This window comes from Bacillus rossius, chromosome 2 (assembly GCF_032445375.1).
Source record: "Bacillus rossius redtenbacheri isolate Brsri chromosome 2, Brsri_v3, whole genome shotgun sequence".
Lineage (NCBI taxonomy): Eukaryota > Metazoa > Arthropoda > Insecta > Phasmatodea > Bacillidae > Bacillus > Bacillus rossius.
In genome coordinates, this window is record NC_086331.1 from 88,901,480 (window position 1) to 88,927,090 (window position 25,611).

General features: G+C 34.3%; 1 protein-coding gene across 7 annotated transcripts in view; it reads left to right on the top strand.

Annotated features, from left to right (window-relative positions):
• Window positions 1-24,444, top strand: part of LOC134529439 (DDB1- and CUL4-associated factor 7) — a 200,128-nt gene extending 175,684 nt beyond the window's left edge. For all 7 annotated transcript variants that reach the window (XM_063363539.1, XM_063363534.1, XM_063363540.1 and 4 more), the window contains exons 7-10: window positions 875-998; window positions 6,433-6,584; window positions 11,597-11,714; window positions 17,350-24,444. In XM_063363539.1, the coding sequence (XP_063219609.1) occupies window positions 875-998; window positions 6,433-6,584; window positions 11,597-11,714; window positions 17,350-17,525 (570 nt within the window). In that variant the 3' untranslated portion in view covers window positions 17,526-24,444. The remainder of the gene's footprint in view (window positions 1-874; window positions 999-6,432; window positions 6,585-11,596; window positions 11,715-17,349) is intronic.
• Window positions 24,445-25,611: the final 1,167 nt, after the last annotated feature.

Consider the following 25,611-nt stretch of genomic DNA (forward strand, 5'->3'; position numbering starts at 1 on the left):
TCTTCCTACATGTTGCCAACCGCACAACATTCACAACACCTTCCCTGCCAACCTCACAACATACACAACATAAATAATTTTAAAATGGTTTTGTAACTTCTGTAAATCTAAAGAATTGGTTTTTCTACAAACTTAATTTAGCATATTATATGCAGTTTTGTTTGTTCAGTTATAGTTTTTATATGCAAGCTAAAGTATCATATCCTAACTTTCTTTTTGAATTAATTTTGTTGTGTTTAATATCTTTGAATTGTAAACAGGACTCATAGGCAGAATAACTTATTTTCATTGTTCTTGTACAATAACTTTAATAAAAGCCATTCATGGACCTTTCGAAATACCTGCAACTCTTAAAAATATTATAGCGACAGCTTATCAAGTATTAAAAAAAAATTATGAAGTCTTTTATAACTTTATGTCCAGGACCAAAAGTGATGTATTGGTAAGAATCATAATTTGAAGAAGATGGCTGATATTGCAGTGAGCACGGCACTCCCATTTCCCTCTTATATTCATTCCTTCAGGGCTCTATTCACATCTTGTCACTCGTAATCTTCTCTAATGACACCAACATCTACAATGTGCTAAGCCACCAATAATAATTCATTCACTTAGTTATAAAAAGTTTCAATAAAGTTTTTTTTGGTTATATTATAATTCTAAACATAGGTGAACTGTGATAATTATTACATAATGATAATTGTTAGTTATGTATATCTTTTCATATGTTGTGTTGGGAATATAAACTTATGTGTATTATAAATTATTTTATATTAATATTTTACACTCATAAATTTACTGTTAATATGTACTTTGATATCTACACTTATGTTACCGTACAACGGGTTAATCTTGCATTGTGTATTTTTTTTAGATGATGGGACGTGTTAGCTGTGTGACTGGACACGTAAAAACACAGTTAATAGCTCATGACAAGGAAGTATATGATATAGCGTTCAGCAGAGCTGGTGGGGGTCGTGATATGTTTGCTTCTGTGGGTATGTAATACTGATTAAATCTACTAAATATTTTACTTTATCCATGCTTCTGCTAACAATTTTTGGTAAAACTGTGTAAATTTTATTAATACTGTTAGAAAATGGTAACAGTAGAGATTTACATCATATGGTTTTGTACAAACACTTAATGAAAGATTATTCTGTGCTCTAAACCACATGGGTATGAACTCAATGCTCATTAATTGGGGACTGGGATCTAACCTCAGAGCATAATGAATCTAGCAGTTATGGAGACCATATACCCTCTTACATTATCAAATAAATTAAATTTTTTTTATACTCATACATATAATGACATTGCAAACCTTGTTCCAAGATCTTGAAACAGTTAATAAAAGCCATGTAAACCATAAAAATTATGACACTTCCACAAGAATACATTAAAACAGATTCAGCATAATAAATATTTTGCTTAAATTTTTTTATTGCACATAATAATTTTCTGCATAAAATAAAAAATTCTGTGAATTCAAAATTTTTTTCAAAACTAAATAAACTTTCCTTTTCTCTTGAAATTGAGACTGAAGTACTCCATCAGGTGCAAGTTATTTCCTGTGTGCATCTGTACTATTCTCACCTATGTATTGTTACTTAAGTTATAATGCCAGCCTCAGTGGTGTAGGGTTACCGCACCTGACTTCTAACTCTGGAGGTACACGGGGGGGGGGGGGATGGGAATACATCCCCCCCCCTAAGAAATCCTAGAAAAATCTATCATTACCACCAACAAAAGGAAAGAATTTGAAAGCAAACTGCAATCAAAGAGGTTCTATCCCCCCCCCCCCCCCCCCCCCTCAAATGAAATTCTGCTTCTGGTGTTTAGGATTAGTTATAATTTGATCTGTCCTCCACTTAATCTTCTGGGCCATCACACTGAGAGCTGTGGTGATGTGAGATGGGAACAAAGCCAGTGTGCTCACGTGTTCGGGCCCGTGAGCACACCCCTACACTTACTGCACACTGTTCCCATCTTCCCCATCAACTACTGGGAAGAGAATTACGCTAAAAGAATACTCACAGTTCAGTTGATGGAATTGCTGGTTTATTGTTGTGACTTTGTACTGAGAAGTGTACTACACAGACATCCCAACTATTAACACTGAAACTTTAGGAGTGTTTACCTGGCACAACACTTCAGTGTGAAAATGATTCTTGACACACAGGCATGGTCATTAAATACAAAGAGAACTCCCGAAGTTGGCCGTTACCGAACGAGACCGCCTGGCCGTATGCCAGATGGCGTGAGGCTTTGAAGTCAGACTCATTGACAGACACTGACATTGACAGACGTTGACTGACACTGACTGAATGACACTGATACTGACTATTGACACTGACTCACACTAACTGACTGACACTAACTGACTGACACTAACTGACTGACGCTGACTGAACAGCACTGATTGATTGACCCACCGTCCGACCGACCTGAGACCATGACTGACACCGAGACCATGACAGACGCTGACACAGACCAACTAACTACGTAATGTCCAAATGAAAGCAATCAGCTTAGCTCTTTCAGATATGCATAAATTCATTGAAGCTTATATAATTAGTTATCACTATGTGCATAGTTTTGATCCAATTTTGGTAGGATTTTACGTGTATGTTTTAGTATCGAGTGTTTCTATTCAACTATTTGTTGCAGTTTTTTATTAATTTTTGACCGAAAATTACGTCTTGAATAAAGTAACTTTAATTTTCTGTTGATAAATAACAATGTATTTTTTTTTTTACTTCTTACTTGCTAATTTATTTAATTTTCTTTTTTTGGGCGAGGCACTTAGGGTATGATAACTCAAAAAGCCAGAGGCAAACGCCTAAAATTATAGTTAACGCAGGCTCGACCAGGAGCACCAAAATTAGTAAATGTTCCTCAGCTTCTGACTGCTAATGCAGATTATATTTTAGTTTTGTTTGGTTGTTGATATGTTAGCTCGCACTAATTATTTTTCAAATGATAGTAATTTGATCATGGCCTTGGTCTCACACTGCTCAGGCTTAGCTCACGATGTGGTTGTTGCAAGTCTCAGTAAAAAATGTGGCACCTCTGTTTTTCTTTTTTTTTATGGCCACTTTGTTTGATTAGGTTTTTAAGTTGCACATATCATTTTAAACTTTATTTTTTGTATACTGCAAGTGTTTTTGGAAATATGTATAACAGAACTAAAAGTTAAGTTAGTAATGCTTATAAGATTCTAGAAAGGTGGAAAACATTTAGTTGTAGTAAATACATGTGAATTTAATTTTTGTAAATAGTTTTAAAGTATTTTATTTTCGGTAATATTGTTTTGTTATTTAATTTTCCAAATATGTGTGCTGGGGAAATATTTGCTGACGTGTGTTGCTTTGGACGCCCAATGTCACGCTGGCTTGGGAGCAAGAAAAAATGTGTGTGTACCGTGCGGAGGAAGACGAGGGAAGTCGTGGGTGGACTTGTCCCAGAGCTGGTCGCTGCCGTGAGAGTGCCTTGGGCTTGTGCACTCTGCATAATTAAATTGGGCTACGCGAGTATGTGCCGATGGTGTCTCTCTGAAATGCCTGTCTTGCGGCTGGTAAACTGTGTCATCGTGATTTCGGGCTACGAAGGTGCCATGCTGATTGTGAATTGTCGGAGCTGCTGTTTTAAACTTTCATGCTCTACCCAGAGGGCACAGAATTTTGACCGGCATGGCCTGTGTTAGTTTGTGTTTGCTATGGAGTTAAGCACTTGCAAAGGGAGTAATCACATCGTCCTGCAGAAACTTAAGTCAGTGTGTCCCTGTCCTGTACAAATACGCCCCTGCACAAGAAATGTCTCAGCTGTTTTTACCGGCATAAATTTTGAAGGTCAAGGTCACCTAAGATGCTTGTGTATCGGAATTATCGTGCCTCCTTGATTTGTTCCCTGAGTGCTGTTTGGCGCCACCATCACACTCGTATCTGCCTGGTGGCAAGCGACGCTGCATGCTGAGAGTTCCGACCTGGCAGGCTTCGGTGCTGCAACTAAGCAAGGCCTTCCTCAGGACCATCTTAACTTCCGAACTAAGTGGAGACATGGCACAACTTTGTTGGAAGGACGTCTCACCGGCGGCAGTCATTGTATTATCAAGTAAGCTGTTGTTTAAAAAACACTGGTCATGAATCAGGCCGGCAATTTAAGAAACTATCTTTTGGGCTAGGTGCTATTAGACTGATTCATTAAGTTATTGGCCACAACAATGAATGCATGCATGCATGCATGCATACATACATACATACATACATACATACATACATACATACATACATACATACATACATACATACATACATACATACATACATCATACATACAACCTGCATGGTGCACCACCCTAAATGTAACAATACTGATATATTAAGCATAATATAAAAATGTTTAAATAATGTGCCAAGTGCCAATAAAACTTGCCATCGTGAAAAATACATGAACTGTAACATATTTTGATCACAAAACATATTTTAGTAAATGTAATATAATACTCCAGCAAGGAAATGTCAAATAAAATAATGATAAAATCTGTGGACAAAATTATTTAATATAACCAAAAGAAAGTCTGTTAGTGACTAACTTACACAATGCAAAAACTTATAAGTTAGGCTCAAATGATTTTTATAATTAACTGCGTGCTGCAAACGCGGAAGGAAAATCCATTTAAATGTGCATATATTTTCCTTCAGATACGCAACTTAATTCAGAAATGTTGTTCATAACTCGTGATGAATCGTCTTACGAACAACATTGAGAAAAGTGTTCACTATTTAAATGGCCGCCAATTAAAAAATTATGAGTTAAATTCCAGCACAGACAGCAGGTGCCAGCATGCAAAAATGCCAGTTTGCTTGTCTCAAATCAATCAGCATTAATTATGATAAGTCCAATGTGGATGCTTCAGTTGAACACACTCAAACCAGTTGTGGAAAAGGTACAAATAGTCCGTGGTGTTTAACAGTGCCTCTACTCTCACACTTATGACACTAAATGTCCTAAAAATCAATCAATATCCGTATGCAATGTTTTACGCATTATATTGCGGTAAAATATGGCTTTTATAACTCACACTGCATGTTGAATGCCCAATAAATAATCTTACTAGCTGGCTAGGAAAGCATACTTGGGACGAGCTATAGCTTGTTCGTTGTAACTGTTATGCTGCAGCGAGAGAATGAAGAATCCCAGGAATGAGAGGGTGCACTGTCCACTGTGTTGCCAAAGTAAAGTTCATTTCAAAAATGCTTAACCCAGTAATAAGCGCATAAACTTAAGTGCATTCACTAAATTGAAGAAAAACATATTTATGAAAAAGTTCTGTCATTGAGTTGTTGTAGTTTTGCACACACAAAATATACTGTAGTGGCCAATGACTTAATGAATCAGTCTTATAGCACCTAGCCCAAAAGATAGTTTCTTAAATTACCGGCCTGATTCATGACCAGTGTTTTTGCAGCAACAGCTTACTTGATAATACAATGACTGCCGCCGGGTGAGACGTCCTTCCAACAAAGTTGTGCCATGTCTCCAGGTAGTTCGGAAGTTAAGATGGTCCTGAGGAAGGCCTTGCTTAGGTGCGACTAGCACCGAAGCCTGCCAGGTCGGAACTCTCAGCATGCAGCGTTGCTCGCCGCCAGACAGACACGAGCACGATGGTGGCATCGCACAGCACCCAGGGAACAAATCAAAGAGACACAATAATTCTGGTACACAGGCAAATTAACTTACAAAAGCTGCTTTTACGACAATGTAAACTTAAGGGAGCAATATCATAAATATGGCAAACAAAAGATTAAAATACTATAATGCAAGGTAATGATAATAATTTAAACAAGTTGAGTAAAAAAAAAAAAATAAGAAAAATATTGAGGCCTCATAGGTAATATTTACGTGCTGAAAAGTTCATGTGCCTACGTTAGTGTTAGAACTCTTCAGTAGTGATGTCTAACAGTAATGAAATTGTTGCACATATTTTTGGAATAAATTTTTCTTACCATACAGTAATCAGTGCCATACAGTTATCAATGCATGATCATTCTGTTAAAAAAAATATATATATATATATATATATATATATATATATATATATATATATATATATATGTTTATTTAATTTTTAATTTAAAAATATTTTGGTGTTTATTGAAATTTATAGTTTTTTTTATAATTTGACCCCTGTTTATGTTATGATTGTTGGATTGAGTTCTTATATGTAATTTTCCCTCCTTTGCTACTGTTTAATTCGATATTCTTGAATTAAGTTTTTCCTCTTGTTGGGAAAATTCAGGTTTTTATTAATGAGCTACCCTGTAAAATATACATTTATTATGGAACAGATATAATCAGTGTTACAGTGATATAATGGAAGTACTAACTTTTATTTTTTTTTAACTGCTTTGTTTTCTATTGTTTCAAAAGGTGCTGATGGTTCGGTTCGGATGTTTGATTTACGACACTTGGAGCATTCAACAATTATTTATGAAGATCCTCAGCATACTCCTCTTCTACGTTTAGCTTGGAATAAGCAAGACCCTAATTATTTAGCAACAGTTGCAATGGATGCTTGTGAAGTAAGTCAACTAGAAAAGTATGCTAGTTTTATCATTAACTGTATGAGAAATGTTGCATATTTAGATTAATGTTTACACACCCCGTAGTTGACCAGTTTATTAAAGGGAAGTTGAAATTGCTATGTGGTTATTGACAACAGGACAGGGATTGAGCTTTTATTTATTATGATAATACTTCATAATGAGTCATATCTGCCTGGCTGAAGATTGGATTTCTTTGACACGACCGCGACCAGCGACCATACCCATGCGACCAAGTGACTGTACTGGATACAATAGCTCTTTATATGTTCAATTTCTTCGAGGCATCTGTGACCGGTGAACAGAGAGCGCAGCCAGTGGCAGTGCAATGTGACCCCGACTTGGCTGCTCCTGGGAGCAGTCTGTTTGCGGTTGTGTCAACAAGTGGACGTGCATTCTTGTGTGTCATTACTGTTTACTGTCAAAATGGTAAAAAAGAGTTTTTCTTGGAAGTACATAAACTCTTTATCGAAGAGGTGTTTAATCATCCATCAATTTACCATAAGTTGGTGGATAAATTATTTACGACACATTTTTGCCAGTATATCATGTCGGAGATAATGCATGGAAAGATATGTGGGTAAAATTTTTCTGTTTAGGGAAGCGTGCTGGGCCCATAACCCAGAGGTCCGTGGATCGAAACCATGCTCTGCTTTCATTTGATATGCCCCTCGTGCCCTAAAATTATATTATTTTAATTTAATGAAAAAGGCCTAGGAAACAGCTGAGCAAAATTATAAAGAAAAATACAAGTATTACCAGAGGTAGCACGAGGTGGTGAACAAGACAATTTGATACTCCCTGCACACAAGCAACTTGGGAGCTAGAGGATCGTTCAAGTAGATATAGGTTAACTAGAAATAAATAAATTACTACATAAGTTGATTGGTCTATAGGTTTCCTCGTTTATTTAAAAAGTATTAACATAAATCTGTTTACCATTTGTTTTAGTTTCACCATAAAAGGGTATTAACAATATATTAAAGTTATGAAAAGGGGGGCCAGCCCGATATTATTTAAACAAGTCATACTATACTTTTAACAACAGAGCAATAACAGAAACAAAAAAAATTAAATTATCTCCCCTAACATATTATAGTTATTATTATAATTTTACATATTCTTATTTTTTAAGTTCTCTATGTCACTGCTCGCTGGTATTCATTAAGGTAAGTTCTTTCGTTGGTTGTAGGGAGAAGTTATATTTTAAATATCACCCGGGGCTTCAAAGTTGGACATCTGGCCGGGATAAAGCTCTTCTTAAAGAGACTCGAAGCTCGAGGTCCTGGACAACATGATGGGTGCAATTTCGGCGCCCAAATGTTGGACCCTGTCTGAAACACAGCCCAAATTCGGACAAATTAGACCTGCTTCCAGACAGTCAAACACAGTCGGCGCGAAAAGGCCAACAAACGAGAATTCGGGGAGGAAAAATAGACCGAAGTACTCACCAAACAGGGTGTAGCTCCTGGGCTCAGGAAATGTCTCGCGCAGGCATCCGAAAGGCGCGGACCGAGAATAGCACGGATGACGCGGCAGAAACCATGATTTAGGAAGAATAAACAAATTAATAAAATGTAAACTAAAACATTATCGTTGCCTAATTACAACGGCTGACTGGCTAATACTAAATTTAGAAACTGGGATCACATCCCTTAACACCGATGATTACATCCCTAAATCGAAGGAAGAGTTCATCGTTGCTGCAAAAAAGCCTCATAACAGAGGAGATGCCGAGATGACGCGGTGAGTAGGTGAGTAGCGGAAGTCAAAGTGTCGCGATGGTGGACAAAACTCCTAATTAAAACGGGCGCTCGGCCCTAGGGAAAAGAGGGGGAAGGTTCGGCTCTGAGCCAAAAACTTCTGGAGGTGACCGAGGTGAGCGCAACTACACCTTCAGTTGTTGCGTTGATAGGCGACCACTGCGCTCTCTACCAGCGGGCACAGAAAGCTACATACGATCGACTTTTACAGGACGCGAGTAGGAAGTATAGGGCCTTATGGCGCAGCCGGTGCTGCTCTCTGGCGGCCTACAGGGGAAAGAAAGAGGAAGGTTGGCATTGTCACCACTAGGTGTCGCGGGCGTTAGCTCCACTCGCTGGCGACAAGAGCAGAAGTAACTATTTCTGCCGCTAGATGTCGTGGGTGGTCCATCTTTGCACATATTTTTTCTGTGGCAGATCGTCCTTGAAGTCTGCCACTGCCTGGTGAGGTTCACGTTAGGGCAATGATCCTGGGCTAAATTCTTAGAATCAAGGTGGAGAGCTGTGGGTGTAAGGGTGGACAAAAAATGCAAAGAAGCTGGGAAAGGCGGTCCACGGGATACTCGTTCGTGCTGAGACTAGCTAGTCTCAGCGGGCCTCTAAGAAATAGAGCCTGCAAGCCAGAAGCTGCTCTATGAAAATTTAGTCATGCAGGGAAATAATGTTACAGGCCGGGAACGTGACTGCAAGCGGGAGAAATGTCAGCCGGGCTGCCAACGACGTCTTAGACTTGCAAAAGATCAGATTGGTCCCTGAGAAAAGGTGCCTCGGTCCACTGGCACAAAGTTTAACTACGTAGCGTACACCAGCCTAACAAAGTGTAAATCACCCCTTTTGTAACCAATTATATAGAAAGTAAAATTTCCAAAAATAATTTAATATTATAACAATTAAAAAAAAAATGTGCCGAAATACCTAATTTCCGGCACATACTCCTCCGCTTGAATGCGGAGCATAGAGGGCAAAAAAATACAACACTTATACTCTTTAGTAAGACTAGTAACCAGGTTCGCCTGTATTCTACTACTTACAAAAAAAAATATTTTCATCAAATCGAAGGTGTATTATTATTAATTAAATTACACCTAACGGTGAATGATGTAATGAGGAAAGTTGATCTCAGATGTTGGGAATGGGAGTCACATGACATTACTCTAAACATGGGCGCTGTGAGGCGGGCCGAAAACACTGGGCCGGAACCAGAACTTAGTCCGTCGGGTGCCAGTAAAGATAGGTGGAGATTTGTGTGCCCCTGAAAATAATGAAAGTGGGAATGAAAACCCTTGTACAATATTGTTTCCATAAGAAACCGAGTATGTGCCGAAATACCTAATTTCCGGCACAGATCCTGTTACTTATATAACATTTATGGATATTTGTTTAATACTAACGGTTAATATTTATGCTCAGATTAATATTAATTGTAGAATTGGTTTTAATTGTTAAAATTAATTCTCCTGTTTGTAGTCTAGAATAAATTATGAGATTAGTTCTGAACCTCATTGGGTTTTAAAAGAGATAAAAATACCTCATGAATGAAAAAGGGTGGTTTTGAGTTAAATGATCATTATCACGGTGGCTGTCCCTGGTGCAATGATAAGATTGGAGTGCCTGGAGAGCTGGTACAAGTGTAAATCAAAACATACCCTAACATTTTTACCTTGAGGCATCGGAATAGTGTTTTGAAGTTGAGTGACAATTGTACTTGGCGTCTTTTCAAATTACTATCATAAATGATGGCGGTAAAGACAAAATGTCATGACTAGTTTGTGCCATCTCTTTACTGAATTGTTCTGAAGTTTTTCATTATTTATGGGACAAGCGAAAGCACTGTCCACATAAGATACAGGGAGGGAAGAATTTAGGAAAGGGGATGGTATTTGGGCACTTTGCCTTAAATCCAGGGAGTCTACTGGGTCGTGAAAGTCACTAAGTCCTGAAAATTTCAGGAATGAAGAAAAGGTTCTACAGGTCACAAAAACTGAATATTTTGCTATATTTTTGTTTTCAATCCTGAAAATATATTGTATATGGTTACGTAAAGATGTTGCAAATATTCACATGATATTTAAGAAGATTATAGTTTGTACTTACACCATATTTTAAAATATGCATAGACTAGAAACCTTTACCAACAGGGTAAACATAAACTCAGTAGGATATTTATGCTACATTTGTGACACTTAATTCATGAATACGAAAAGACTTGGAACAGCCACAAAAAATACTAATTTTTATCTCTGCAATCCATTTGATACCTTGAAATTATTTGTGCCAGTGTTAAAATTTTGTTTATTTTTAAAGCATGATAAAATTATAACTAATGTGCACACAAAATAAAACTTTTTGTGTTTTTATTATACTCTGTAGTAGTTACTATAATCACATCAATTTGGACGAAAAAGATTGGTTCTCTATTTTAGCTTTTTATTATTACTGCATCTGTATTCAAAATTATAAACTGAGATTTTTTTTTAATTTTTAATAATTTTATTACTATCAGAAAAAACTGAATTTTAAGAAATAGTTAACTTATTGTACCAACATTTATCAATATTACAGTCTTTGATTTTGAAATACTAAACTCTGAACTGAGAGAAAAGAAGAAAATTAGAAAATTGATTTAATTACTAGAAATTTTTTGTTTTCTGAAAAATTAGTTTAATAGTTATAGCAGTATCTTATTGGCTTAGTGCTTTAATTATTATGAAATTCATATCCCGTTGTATACCTACTTGCTTAATTTAGGGCCCCCAATTTGAATTTTTCTTTGGGCTGCCTCTGTACACAGTTTATTTGACTAAAATGTTGTAAAAAACAAATTTATACCAGGAGTGCTATTCATGATCAATCTCTAAATAACTTATGGGTTTAGTATGTAACCTACCTGGGGAGTTCATTTTATGTTATTATATTCATTAGAACATATATATCTGTATATTAGACAGTAATTAAATTATTCTGGGGCAAAGTAGTTAAGTGCCATAACATTAAATTTTTTTTGTATAAAGTGATCTAGAAACAATCTCTAATGAAACACGCCTTGATCTTAGTTTGTTTGACATTTCCTTGTAGTTAAAAAAAAGAGATGGTATATTGTGCTGGCATTGCCAGAAACTTTTTTTAATTTATCATGACTTTGTTTTATGGCACTTCGATCAATTTCTCCGGAATCTTGCAATTTCTGTTTTGTAAGGTTCAAAGTTAACTTGTTTATTTATTTTTCAGGTTATTATTTTGGATGTTCGTGTACCATGCACGCCAGTAGCACGCCTTAATAACCATCGTGCCTGTGTGAATGGAATAGCATGGGCCCCTCATTCATCTTGTCATATTTGCACAGCAGGTATAAATTTCCTTCTTAATTTTACTCTTAATGTGAAATTTTGTTTAGTTTTAGCATTTCAAATCATTTAGGTACTTTTGTGTAAAAAAATTATATTTGTTGATTCAAAAACTGCTTCAAAATTTGTGAAAGAAGCTATTAAATGTTATGATGTAGCTACTTTATTGTAATTATTTTTGTGATATCAGCTACATCCTTAATTTACTTATTAAAATTGACTTACATGTCTTCAAAGTTGGTTTTTTTTTTTCTCTTTTGATGTTAAGAGGTTCAACCTCACACAGTGTGCTGTGATCCATGTGTGCTCTCAAATATGAAAGTTTTTATTTTAATTTGCAGAATAATTCCTCTCAGCTGGCATTGGAATCTGCAATATAATCTGTTTAGAAATGAAAAGTTGAAACATTTAGGGACGATACACTATATCTCCATACAGAATAAAAAAATTGACATGTTCTTCAGGCCTTGAAAATGTTACTTTTTTCCAACTTTATAGCAGTATTTTAGTCAAAATTCCTTTTTGCTGCATCAAATCATAACTGTAGAATTTTTCCAAATGTTTGCATTTCTCATTTTGATCGTTACTGTTAACTTCAAAAATACATACTTTTGATCAGTGTCATATAAATGAGTGAAAATTTTTATTCAGCTCACTGGGAATACAGACGGTTTCTCTGTGAATACATTTAAGTGTCTCCAACACCTTTCTATTCCCTTGTTAGTGGTTCTAGAAATTATGGAGTTCTCCCCATACCCAATCATTTATTTTCATTCCTATCTGAAATATTTCAAAATCAATATTTATTCTGAACACTTTCAAGATTGGCAATTTATGGAAATTTGTTCTTTTCAATTATATGTTACAATATACATCTTAGAATAGTCAAGAATTTTATGCAATGTGAGCAAATATAGTTAAGAACAAGGAATGTTGCTGCCAGTATAGTATCTGAATGTCGACTGACAGATTGAAATGCTTTTCCCATATCATGCACAAGACTTTATTTCATGTGAATCACTTCTTATATTTCATTAGCCAGAGAAAGCTAATTTTGTACCTGGTACGATGTCAAGGGTAACCTTGATACATCTATACAGTCATCTAAAGATTTCTTTTATCAATGTTACTTGCTATTTGTTTAATTCGTAGTAAAATGACGGTTTTCTTTGATATGCCACCCGGATTTAACGACAAGGTGCAGGCCGTCGCCCTGTGTATTTATGTGCACAGCAGGCAGGATAATGGAGAGCACATGGTGCCAGGACACGAGCTCGGACTGTACTGTAGCTCCAGGCTGGTGCGTGTGCTCGCCGGCGCTCAGTGAGGCACCCACGGGTGTGGTCACCCACCTGACTTAGGGTCTCCATGACACAGTGGGTGAATAACTGGTTAGGGACTGTGCACAGGGTGCACAAAATCATTTTACAAGTCAAATTTATTTGTTTTATTTGATTGATAGTTGTTTGGAGGTTGCCATACAGTCTCCAGAGTATATATGGACGTAGTTATGCAAAAAGGAACCAACCCACATGAAACCTATTCTGAGTATTTTGAAGTTAAAGTTAATTATAAATTGTAATTCTCGTATTGATAACATAATGTGGGTATAATTTTAATGGTCTAGTATAAATACTGATATAATAATAGCAACAACGGTACAATCAACCTTGTACTATTTTAATTTATTTTCAAATAAAATATAACAAAATTGTGGGTTGGTTCCTATTTGCATAACTACATCCATATAAGGTAATTTTGTCACTAGAAATAACTTTAAGGAACTTAACGTTGGTATATGTTTGGGTATGTATGGGTTTTGATTGCTGAACAAATTCGTTGAAACTCCAGACTTTCACTGACATGACTGTTTGAGAGGAGAATAATTTTCACATACCATGGGTGATGCCGTGGATGTAAATCCCGGGGGGACCAGGGGGGACCGGCCCCCCTGGAATCATAAAGCCCCTCTCTGATGGGGCCCGCATGTGCTTGCAAAATCATTACTGTAAAATAGGAATGATAGATGTGATCCCTTGGGCCCCCTTGGGAATTCTACAGAATTTCACCCATGGGTGACACTTTAGCTGACTAGAACAGCTTTGACTAGCATCAGCTAGGTACACTACAAAATCATTATGAAGTACAAGCAAAGGTAAAAATGGCTATTTAAATGTATTATTTGTAGATACAAAGAAAAATATGTTTTGACTGCTTTCCAATTTTTTTGTGTTTGATGACAGTAGTGTCACTTTGTCTCAGTGTGGCCACCATAGGAGGGAGGGGAGCCAGCATACTGGGGAAAAGGAAGAAACAAGCTAGTTGGGTGGTAAAATGCTGAACTTAACCATCGGGAATGCCTGTGGTGCCAGTCCACAGGACTGAATAAGTCTCAGACCTATTCACAATTTGGGATGAAGTGCGGGGTTCAGGCCATGCGGAAGGTTGGGGGTGACGTGAGGGGATCTGGTGAGAATCTTAGTAGTGGTCTTAGCTAACTTGCTAACTTAACTTGCATAGATGCCTTACTGGTGCTGAAAATAATAACTGAAGGATGTTTAGAATGAAAGGTGGTGTACAATTCACAGTGTCTTAACCTCTTGGCTTTGGTATGATCCATGACCAGCTCATTCAAGGGTGCATAGCCACATGGTAACGTGTTACTTCCCGGGATACTGCGACATAGGGGACGTACGGCACAGAAATAGCTCAGGTGGATGCTTAGTGATGCAGTCTCGCATTGACTGTGTGGCCACGTAAAAAATGACAAGTCCCCAACCTGTGGTTTGGAGCATAGCATACAAATGAAATCTTAGAGTGAATTCTAACTGATGGGGACTGATTCCCTGTGAATGCATGAGTGGGTTTTCAGGCACTCAAATATTGTTTATACAGAAAAGTCCCTTCATAAATTGTATAAACACTGTGAAACGAGTGAGAAAAAGGCAAAGGCAGGATCGGTTTCGAAGAGGTCCAAGACGCGACACATGGTTAGTCTGTGTTAGCATATGTCGGCGAATGACAAAACCTTTGCAAGTAAAAATGATTAATTTAAAAAGCCTTTTAGGTGAGGTGAAGGTCAGTCGCAGGCCTGAAACAATGAAAAGTTTTGCATATACAAGCTCTGGAACTCGTTGGAGCAGAATGCTTTCCTTTAGCCAGCCCACTTGGTGGCAAAGGAGGTGTTCACTCTGCTAGTGCAGTAACATCTTTTCCTCATGATCGCACAGTGGATGTTTTACAATTGATTCAAATAAAAATTAACACAAACACGCATAATTGTATGCTGCACAAGAAATAAAGTAACTCTTAACTGGACGGTTGCACACACTGGTCTGTTGCACTGCACTCACATGGAAAACATGGTACAGTTGCATCAAGGGATGTATGGAGGTGTGATGGCTCATAACAGCCTCGAGTTGACAGAAAGTCGACATCCAGTGATTGCAATTAATAGGCACACAACACTATTATTCACTTTTTATTTGGTATCTAGCAACAGTTGTGCTATTTTTTATGGTAATAGAATTAAAAAAAATTAAATTAAATTAAATTTGATAGGGTTATGTCCCATGTTATGCACAGAGACTTAAGGTGACAGGACCTCCAATATTATAGTGGGCTTCGAACAACTTGTGTGCTGACTCGGTTATCGTAAGTTTGAGCCATGCTAGGGTGGTGGGTTTGAACCCACGATCATTGCCACATAATGGTGATGTGCTAGCAACCATGGCCACCAAAGACCTATATATGGTGATAGTAACAGCACTTTGGGGAATATTGTTTCAAACAAATTGGTACTACAGATGCCCATATCTTTTTTTAGTTTAATCATTAACTTTTAAATATGCAAGACAATTTTCTGAGCTGTGGATTGTTTATTAAGGCTTTGTCTCACACGCTGTGTTGGTTTTTTAAAAAATTTTCATCGTTACTTTTATTTAAGAGCTACATATTTCTAAAATTTCATCTCAATACCTCCCTTGTATTTGTTGCTCTGCCACAGATATTTTAACCAGGTATTCACTAAGTGTAATATAATGGGTGTATAAAGTCTTCCAAGTGATAATTACAAAAACTTGCATGAATTTTTACACACATTATATTACACTAATCATATATATGTTGAAAATAATTGTTACAGAAAAATAAATACAAGGGAGAAATTAATTAAAATTTTAGTAATTACCCTTGAATAAAAGTAATTTTGAAAAATAAAAAAAAATTATTATGTGATACTAAGACTTATCTATACTTTGTAAAGACTGACGAGTGGGTTGAATAAAACAATAGGTGCTTGGCTTTGTATGATGCATAGGTTATTAATTTCCCTTATGTAACTTTAGTTTGTACTATTTTGCTGTTCATTTGTTTTATATGTAACCAACCAGCTGGATATTAAGAAATATGTACTTGCTGCTGTGAAAAATATTTTTTTTTGTGGTGTGTATCTTCTAAATACACTTGAAAACAAGTTATATGGGTATTCAGATAAGCAATGTACCAAACCGATTCAGTTTGTCTGCAACTTTTCCTAGATTCAAGGAGGTTAGCTGTTGAGCAGTATCTGGGGGTGGTCATTGCAGTTTCTAACCCTAGGACCACTCGCAACCCTGACAAAGTCAAATTAATTTTGTGTAAGTGCCAAGGAGTATTCAAACATTTCTACACAAAAGCTTCATTGAGAGAGAATAGATTTATCTCGTGTATTAAACTGTGTGCTAAGGTATGTTGGTTTTTAAAACCAATTATTTTTAGAGCTCTTTTTTTCTTTTCACACCATCAGTGTAGTTTGTTTATACAGTTACATTCAGGAGGATCAAGTTTGAATCCTGGTCTGGCCATCTTTATTTTGTTTTTCCACGGTTCCCTGAAATCACTCCAGGCAAATTATGGGAAGGTTCCCTACTACAGGTCATGGCGGAATCCTTTTTTAAATTATGTCTTTTATTTGACTGAGTCTGTTCCATCTCTAGTTTTCTTGCTGTTGACATAATGATGAGCCCATCAAAAATGGGGAAAAATATAATTTGTTTATGTCCTATGTATTTTTATTTGTTGCTTTTGTTTTTACTTCCTTCACAATGCTAATGTTCAGAACACACATTAAAATAAATAATGCTTTAATAAGTAATGCTCAATGGATTTTTTGATGATGGTGTAAGGGTTATTATTCCCTAATAATATTTAGGGTAGTTCTGTAAAAAAATTAATGTTTGTCCTATTAAAAGTCTGTTAGAATGGGGCTTTCTTATTGAAATTCTGACAAATATTTAGTGTTGGTGATTTGAATAGAATTGTGAATCAAAATACATTGTTTTATATGTTGACAATATTTTATTTATTTTAAATATATTTTGACAAATGTGGACATTCTTTGATCATAAGCTGAGTTGATTGTTAATATTAAGGTGTTGTGTTATCATTATGGAGAAAGCAGTGCTTTATAAGATGTGGTCAAGATTTTTTTTAATAATATGGACGACAAACATGAACAATTAATGAATGTAGTTAATGTTTAAATACTGTATAAGACTGCCTTTAAATTTAAAATTTGAATTTATTATATTTTAACTTTTAAATCATTCTGAAGGAATGCATAGCATTTTAGTGGTATAACTTCTCATTTACTTACAGGTGATGACCATCAAGCCTTGATATGGGATATTCAACAAATGCCGAGAGCTATTGAAGACCCAATTTTAGCTTACACAGCAGCCGAAGGAGAAATAAATCAAATCCAGTGGGGTGCAACACAGCCTGATTGGATAGCTATTTGCTATAATAAAGCACTTGAAATTTTGAGAGTGTAAACAGTTATCATTCTATGTCAAGTCCATGCAAAAATAAAGTGCATTTCATGTAACTTCCACCTAGTTTGTACATGCATTTGACTGTAAAACAGTGTGAAACTATGCAAGTTCTTTTCTGAGAAGTTTTGTATCAAGTGATTAGCAGTTCATGGTTGTATATTTTTAGGTGAAGAGTAACTACAAAAAATTGTGCCCAAAATTGAAGTAAATATGTTAATTTTTTTATAACTATATAATTTTATAATATATGTATGTGTGTGTATACACACATATATTGCACGTCCTCACAGCCACCAAACTGGCTCGTAGGTGTGCACAAAATTTTATATTCATGCACTGCTAACATTTATTTTGCAGAGTTGTGTTTCTGCTTTTTTTAGCATGTTCTACAGTCCATTAAAATTAAGCCCAGTAATTTCTGAAAAAACTTGTATTAGTAACATATCATTTTCTGGCAGTTAAATTGTAATACATTGTAATTGAGGTTGAATATTAGGTATTTGTAAGAAATGTCTGTAATTTTATTTATAATGATTTTTAACTTTGTACAGTTATTCTGTCAATGCCTGATATTCAGTGTATTTTGTTACATTTGTAACAATCCATTCTTTTTAACCAAGGTTTCATTGCAAGATATTTTCTACATAGATGAATATGAATGGTGATTCAATGATTATAAAGTTGTATTGAAGCATTCTACAATGACCCTGGCACCCTAAGCCTAAATAATAGATTGGAAATCAGGAGATGAGATCTGAAAAAGTATTTTTCGTATGATGATTGGTAGTTATGAAGGAAAAGCATTATACTAATTTTGTTTATTTTTGTTCTGAGAACTTCCAAGTTTTTTCCAAACAGTTTCACACAGTCACATGGCGAAGGACTGCCATACTTAAATACTGATAATTAGATTATATGTTCCACTTGTGGTAAATCTGACAAGGAAAAGCTTAAGCTCATTTGTGCTTGTTCCATGAAATGTAGTGAAAATTTGCACATTATAGTTAAAAAATGTACAGAAAACAAATTACTTTAGTGGACTGGCACCCACTTCGCATCATTAGGGTGAATTTCAAAACGGATTATACATGAGCCCAAAACATCTCTGCCACTGCTCAAGACATCCATTTGCTACATATGCCGAGATCAAAGTCATTTTCTTCATGCTGGAGATGTGCCTTCATCTCCAGCAGGAAGAATATGACTGTGGCCCCATCAACCAATGAGCACATCACTCCTTAACACTTTGCTTTTTATGTCAATTGTTTAACTTTCTGAATTACAGAGATAGTTAAATAAGTTTTCATACCAGTCTATACACACCTGCTCAATTAATTCAGATTGGCCAACGGTTGTTAATCAACCCAAAATTTCTAAAAATAACCAACAACTGCGCAATGGAGCGAACTCATTCATTACACTTTATTTTGTATCTTGCCAATCTAATACATTACAAAAATTATCCAGAAATAATTTTAAATATGAAAATCCCCCAAATATAGTGAAATTTACACAAAATTTTATTTTCAAAAATTTTCTAACACACATGTTAACCTAGCCATAGCTCAAAACAGAAAATAAATTTTATTAATTTAATACATATTTAGAAACAAGTGCTAAAATATTTTTAATGTGTTAATCAAAGCAAATGAATTATAGACTCCTAAAACAAACCCTCAGTTCTTAATTAGAATGCAGTCACAAATAATTATATTATTATTATCATACTGCTAATGGAAACAATTACTAACAATTACTAAACAATTACAATGTATTTGTACATACATTCTTTTTTGTATAATAGGGGAAGTGGGTATGCTATGTTATCCGTTACTAAATGCATTAGACACAAGTAAAAGACAGACTTTAGTGCCTGTATGCCCATATGCAGCATTTCATCTCCACGGGATGATGCACAACACTTTTACATAATTTTCCATAATCTTATTCACAGCTAACTATGGTGTTACACAGAACCTAAGTGTATTAATTTTTTTTTCATAGTGATTTGATTTTGGTTTAAGCATTGACGTGTTATGCGAAGATCTATCCCTTTGTTGCATTCGTTATAGTTAATCTTGGCTAAAAGTAAATGCCGATGTGCTCATCACAACTAAGTAAATATGTTTTCATGAATGTTTCTTGTGTTTAGTTTTGCTTATGAAGATGAGGGCATGTATGTTTATTTATTTATAAAAATAATTGAAAATAATATTTTTATTTTGTGACATTAATACAGCTGGCTTATGCAGTCTGTTTGGAAACACTGAAAGACATTTAGCGTTTATTTACAAACAAATATTTTCGGTTTTATTAACTAAATGGAATAATGCATAGTTTCACTTCTTTTCTAAATGAGAGTAAAACTTAGGTGGAGTTACATGGCAGACTTAATATTTTTCAGTAGGGTCTTGGTCATTTAGTATATTTGTACAGTTATCAGTTTGGATATTTTAACTTTAAACTATTTTATGTAAACTTAAGAAGTTGACTGTTAATTTGTATTTATTTGGTTTGTAAGGAAGGTTGGTATGTGTCAAGTGAGTCTCTCTTAATGTTAGCAAATGATTTGTACAGTATATTTACAATAAATTTAGACTTTCAACACATCAGTTTATAGTTACATTAAATTTATGTAATGCAAAATACACTAAATACATAAACAGTTGTAAAACAAGCTAAGCTTCCACAGAGTATATTTTCATTTATACAAAGTTGATTTTTGATATGGTCATGGTCATTTAGTAGAGGAAAGTGCCCAAATCTGTTTAAAAACTGGATAATGGTTAAAAGTTATCCTTTAAAGCATGTAATGTTCACTTCATAGTGTTATTTACTTTATAGGTTAAGTCTGAATTTGACCGACAAGCTTAGGTTGCAGGTTCATCACGTAAAAATAAGTTGAAAACATAATACAACATATGGTCTATAGTGCTTCCCAAGACTGGTGTATGCCATAGATGTTGCAGCTGATCCAGTCATTAATTGAAAATAATAAAGAAACTATATGATGAGATGCCAAGTGTCTGGGTAATGTCTAATTGAACAAAGTTCTATAAACACTGCAAATCTTGTCGCTGAAGAAAAACTATTTAATTGAAGTAATTTAAGGTAACTACCATATTTCCCATAAATTTTTGTGATCCGGAGGACTAATGTGGTTTTTAACTGCTGATTATTAATCTGCATGTCAAAATTTACGAAAAAGGTCATCCTGTTTTACTTCCCTATATGCTATACCCCACTGTATTTGCAAAAATATTGGTATATATAATTCAGAACGAAAGGTGAGCCACACTTAAAACACTAGTTTGAAACAGATGCCTAAAATCAGGGGCACATGTTGTTTAGTGATGTACATGCATATGAAGGTATTTTGAAGAAAACATGACACTAATAATAAAACTAAAATGACTATTATTTACTTAGGGTGGCAACAAAAGTTACAAATATGTTTTTCTTTCAGCCCCATCACAATCAACATGGGTCCACAATGAACACGTTATGCACATGACCCATAGTTCTTAGTTTTTGTAGTCCAAAAAAATTGCCATTACAACATTACAAAAAAACAACACACATCATCATCTGTGTTAGAGAAACTCTTGGAGGAAGATCTGAATTTGATGTATTAAAGGACATGTTTCACCATCTTCGCTAATGGTTTATTTACCTTTCTTTCAAAAATGAGGTGCCTTTTTCTATCCAATCTTTTTTTTTTTTTTACGAACTACGTCAATTGCTTTTGTCATGTCAGACGTACTCCACTTTTGTTTGATCTGTCGTCCCCATATTATTTCCTTGCAGATTGCAAAGAACAAGAGAGTGAAAAAAGTTAAAGAAGAATATAAGCATAAATAATACAGGGTCTAGTTTAGGCAACTCAAGAAAACTCTTAAACCAATAAGTTTTTAATAAAATGTCCAAATGAAACAATTATATGATATAAAGCAAGCTTGAACATTACCATTTAAGAATATATCTGAGTTGAAAGACCTACCTGCCAATATTCAGGAACAATAAGGAAAAAAAACTTTTACATTTAGAGAACTTTGTTCACGAATAAAACAAGTAATGGCGGACTGTCAAGCAACAAGGAAACAGTTGATGCATGCGCTCCACTGCAGATTGCTAGAAGCCTAGACTATTAGTTATGCTTGGTCTCACTAGAAATCAGGCAAATGCACAGCCAGGAGACACGGTGTCCATTTTAGGGGGAGGGGTCAGAATTTTGGCACTTTCCTCTTTATTTGTACATTTATCATTTTAGCTATTTGAACTTTAAACTATTTTCTGTAAACTTATGAAACTAACTGTTTTATTTGTATTTACGTGGTTTGTAAGGAAGATTGGTATGTGTCAAGTGGCTCTCTTTTAATATTAGTAAATGATTTGTACAGTATATTTACAATAGATTTACACTTTTAACACAATATTTTAATGGTTACATTAAATTTATATATAGCAAAATAGTTCAAATACGTAAACAGTAGTAATATAAGCTTCCACAGGGTATAATTAAAAGTTGATTGTAACATTAATTGCATCATGTAAGTACATATTTTTTTCTATCCATAAAAAGTGATTTGTTCATCTATTTTTGTCAAGATCATGCACATTTGATTTAAAATCAATGGAGAATCTCTATCTTTAAACTAATAGTTCAGCATTTGAAAATGTGTTTAAAAATTTTCCCTCGAGTTAATGTAAAAGAAACAATTTGTTCACTACATCACCTGTAATACGGTCAAAACCTGAAATAACGTGGTTCATAACCATCATTTTGAGTAGCCTATAACAAGGCAGTTGGGTCCTCCTGGTAAAATTAGGTTAGCGGCAGCTATCAAGGGAACCTGCCTGTGCCTTCCAGCACTGTCTGCTGGTTGTGTGAGAGAGGGAGTCTAGTCTGTGTCTTTTTACTTGAAATAGTTCGGTAGACCAGTTCTAAGTCAATTGAATACGTATTAGTTGTAGGATTTACTAGGTAGTTTTTTGTTGGAAATGGTATTATTTTAAAGAGTACATGTAGACATAAATGTATATATGAATTTACAATTGCCCATGTATGATTTTTAATATTGGACCTGTATGGCCTGTCACCAAGCAGTAGATCCATTTTTTTTTGCTGTGGGTTTGAATGCTAGTCATGTCAGTCTTAATCTGGTGGGGTATGCGTACCTCGGTTGCCGCCAGACCGTTTAGTATGTTGGATCCCAAGCTCATCTGTCTCTTGATACGACCAGCTATATAACTTATTAATTCAGTCCAACACACTGCATGTTTGATAAACACATACTTATTTATATAAACAATATTGGAAGCTAACATCGTAAATATTCAGATAGTACAAACATAATCCTAAATAAACATATAATTACAAAAAAAATTATTTGTACCTGGAAACATTTTTAAGCCGACACTGATATGAACATATTTGTGAAATATTTCCATGCTTATTACATCAACACATGACATTAATTATAAAATGTATGCTGAAACGGTTAATGTCCATTTATAGTCGTAATATTGCTATGGATTCTTAATAAAAGTGTTTACAACTACTAACCACTTTTGTCACATTGAGGTTAAATAATTCATGGACTATTTAGCAACAATAGGTAATCGGATTTTTAAACACATTGATCCTGCAAGGAACTGTTAGCAAGTTTTGAAACAAGCAAAAATTTATATTCAGTATGGTTCTTGAATAGGAGCAGAAATTCTAGTTTCACCAATTGAATTTTTACCTTGTGACATCAAACCAATCACAAAGCTTTCTCTGCCAATTCAAAAACTTAAAAATTTTTAACATTTTCAACAAATTTTTTGTGTTTATAGGTAATGTCTTTGGTCTGCCTTACACAATTCATTTATTTAGCCTTTATTTTAAACACCCTATGTTGTATTTAATGACATCCTGACACATGTATATTCACTATTTTGAAGTTAATTTTTATTCGTTGTTTTAAAACATTTTGAATGGTAATGAAAGTTTAATCTTCATTAACACACCAGCCCTTTAAAATTAAGGTTAGATTTTAAGAAATGTGCATGATCTGGTTATGATTTGCAAAAAAAAAAATTTATGTGTACTTTAAGAATTTTTACTTTAATATATTATTTTTGTGTTGTATGTTGTGCACTTGAGCTGTGACATTCATAGAAACCAAATCTCTGAGAACTAACTTCGTGATATGTTAATATTTTTATTAATATTTAGTTTTAGAGCACTCGGATATGAACTCTGTGTTGTTATGATTACATAATTTGTTGATATTTAGAAAGCTGTCTATTTATAAGTGAGTTCAAACCATGAATTTTGTCCCTGAAATTATATTTGTTTTAATTTTACTTATTTAAATGTTTGTGGAGTTAATGAACAATTGATGGCATGTTAGGCAATTGGTAGTACAACTTTATATGTTAATATTTGACATTAGCGGTAGGAACTTTAGAATCTTTAATGGTATTAATTAGTGATTAGTAAGTGATGTGCTAGTTTTTAATGTTATTATTTGTTAAATTTCTAATTGATTCATTTTACTGAGTACGTAATTAATTTGTTAGTCATCTGTAGATAGTGGTACATATCAAATATTTTTTTATGTTGCCATGTTTGTCTTTCACAAGTAGTTTTAAATTAATGAATAATATGTTCTGTATGAAAGTAATTCTATTATTATTTTTATATCTGAAAATTTGGCAATTCTTGGTAATATTATTAATATTAAAGCTTTCTTGGGTCCAATGACTGAACTTAACTCTACATTTTGAATAACTGAGTTTTGTAGCAGTCATAACAAAAAAGATTTAAATTTTTTCTTAGATAATTTGAAAGTTATGTGTGTTAAGTATAATTTAATAAACTGTAATATTAGTAATTAAAACCGAAACAAAATAAAAGTTTTTTATAACATTATATTTTATGCAAGCATATTGGTATGCTTCTAATGAAAATAACCTGTTCAATCAAATTAATGTTTTATGAATTTTTACTTGTCATTGATAACCTTAACAATTGTTATAATCTTATTTGTGAACCAGTTTTCTTAATACTATGTATTTCTTTGATGAATTTTATTTCACTAACAATTATTTGACATTACTTGTTTTTTAGTAATTTTCACATATTAATTTTATTAAATATTTCTTATTCCTGCCCAGATATTAGCTAAATCCACTTGAGAATCTAAGAGGTTTAATCTACATTCTACATTCTAAACGGTTCAGTTCTTTACATAGGTTTTTTGTTGGTGAATGTGCACTTTTACTGCTTACCAGGAATCTTCAGTCATTTTATTAATTTTTGTTATCTTCATATTTATAACTGACAAGTTTTACATGTACACTGTTTATTTTTCTAGTTGTGAATTATTTTTGAAGATGTACTCAGTTGTTAAAAACAAGTACATTACAAATTCGTAACATTTATTTTAATATATTTAGAACAAAATTATTGCACTTCAACATTTATGTGATACGAAAATTTGGCATATTCCCAGTAATTTGCTTGATTGATAAATATACCAAAGTTAAAAACGGTTTTCAGTTAACAGCTTTAAAAAATTAGCATATACAAAGAATATAAATCAACCTTGGAGTATGCAACCAAGAGTGACATTTATTCTCATGCACTCAGCTGTTTCCACTTGCCACACTGTAAAGTTGGTCGCCATTGTTTCTGCCAAGGTCGTAGCTAGGATTTCATTTCACTGGGTAATTTTTTGTAATGGTGTGCCAACGATTCATAATAATTAGGGTTCTGTGAGTATTGGAAAAATATTTTAGATTTGTGAATATTTTATATTCAATTCAACTTTTAAAACAAAATTTTTTAATTATTCATTACCAATAGCTCATTATGCGAGAGGTTTTCACAAAAAATTTTAATGAAAAAAGTAACATGTATGAAACTAAGAAGATTTGATGAGAAATGTTGGATTTCTTTTCTCCAACTTAATATATACAATTAAAAATACTCTAGTTTTATGTAGATACTCAATTGGATCAACAAAACATTTTTCAAACTTAAAATTCTATCGGTTTAAAAAAATGCATTGCAATGTTTTTTTCTTTCACTTTACAC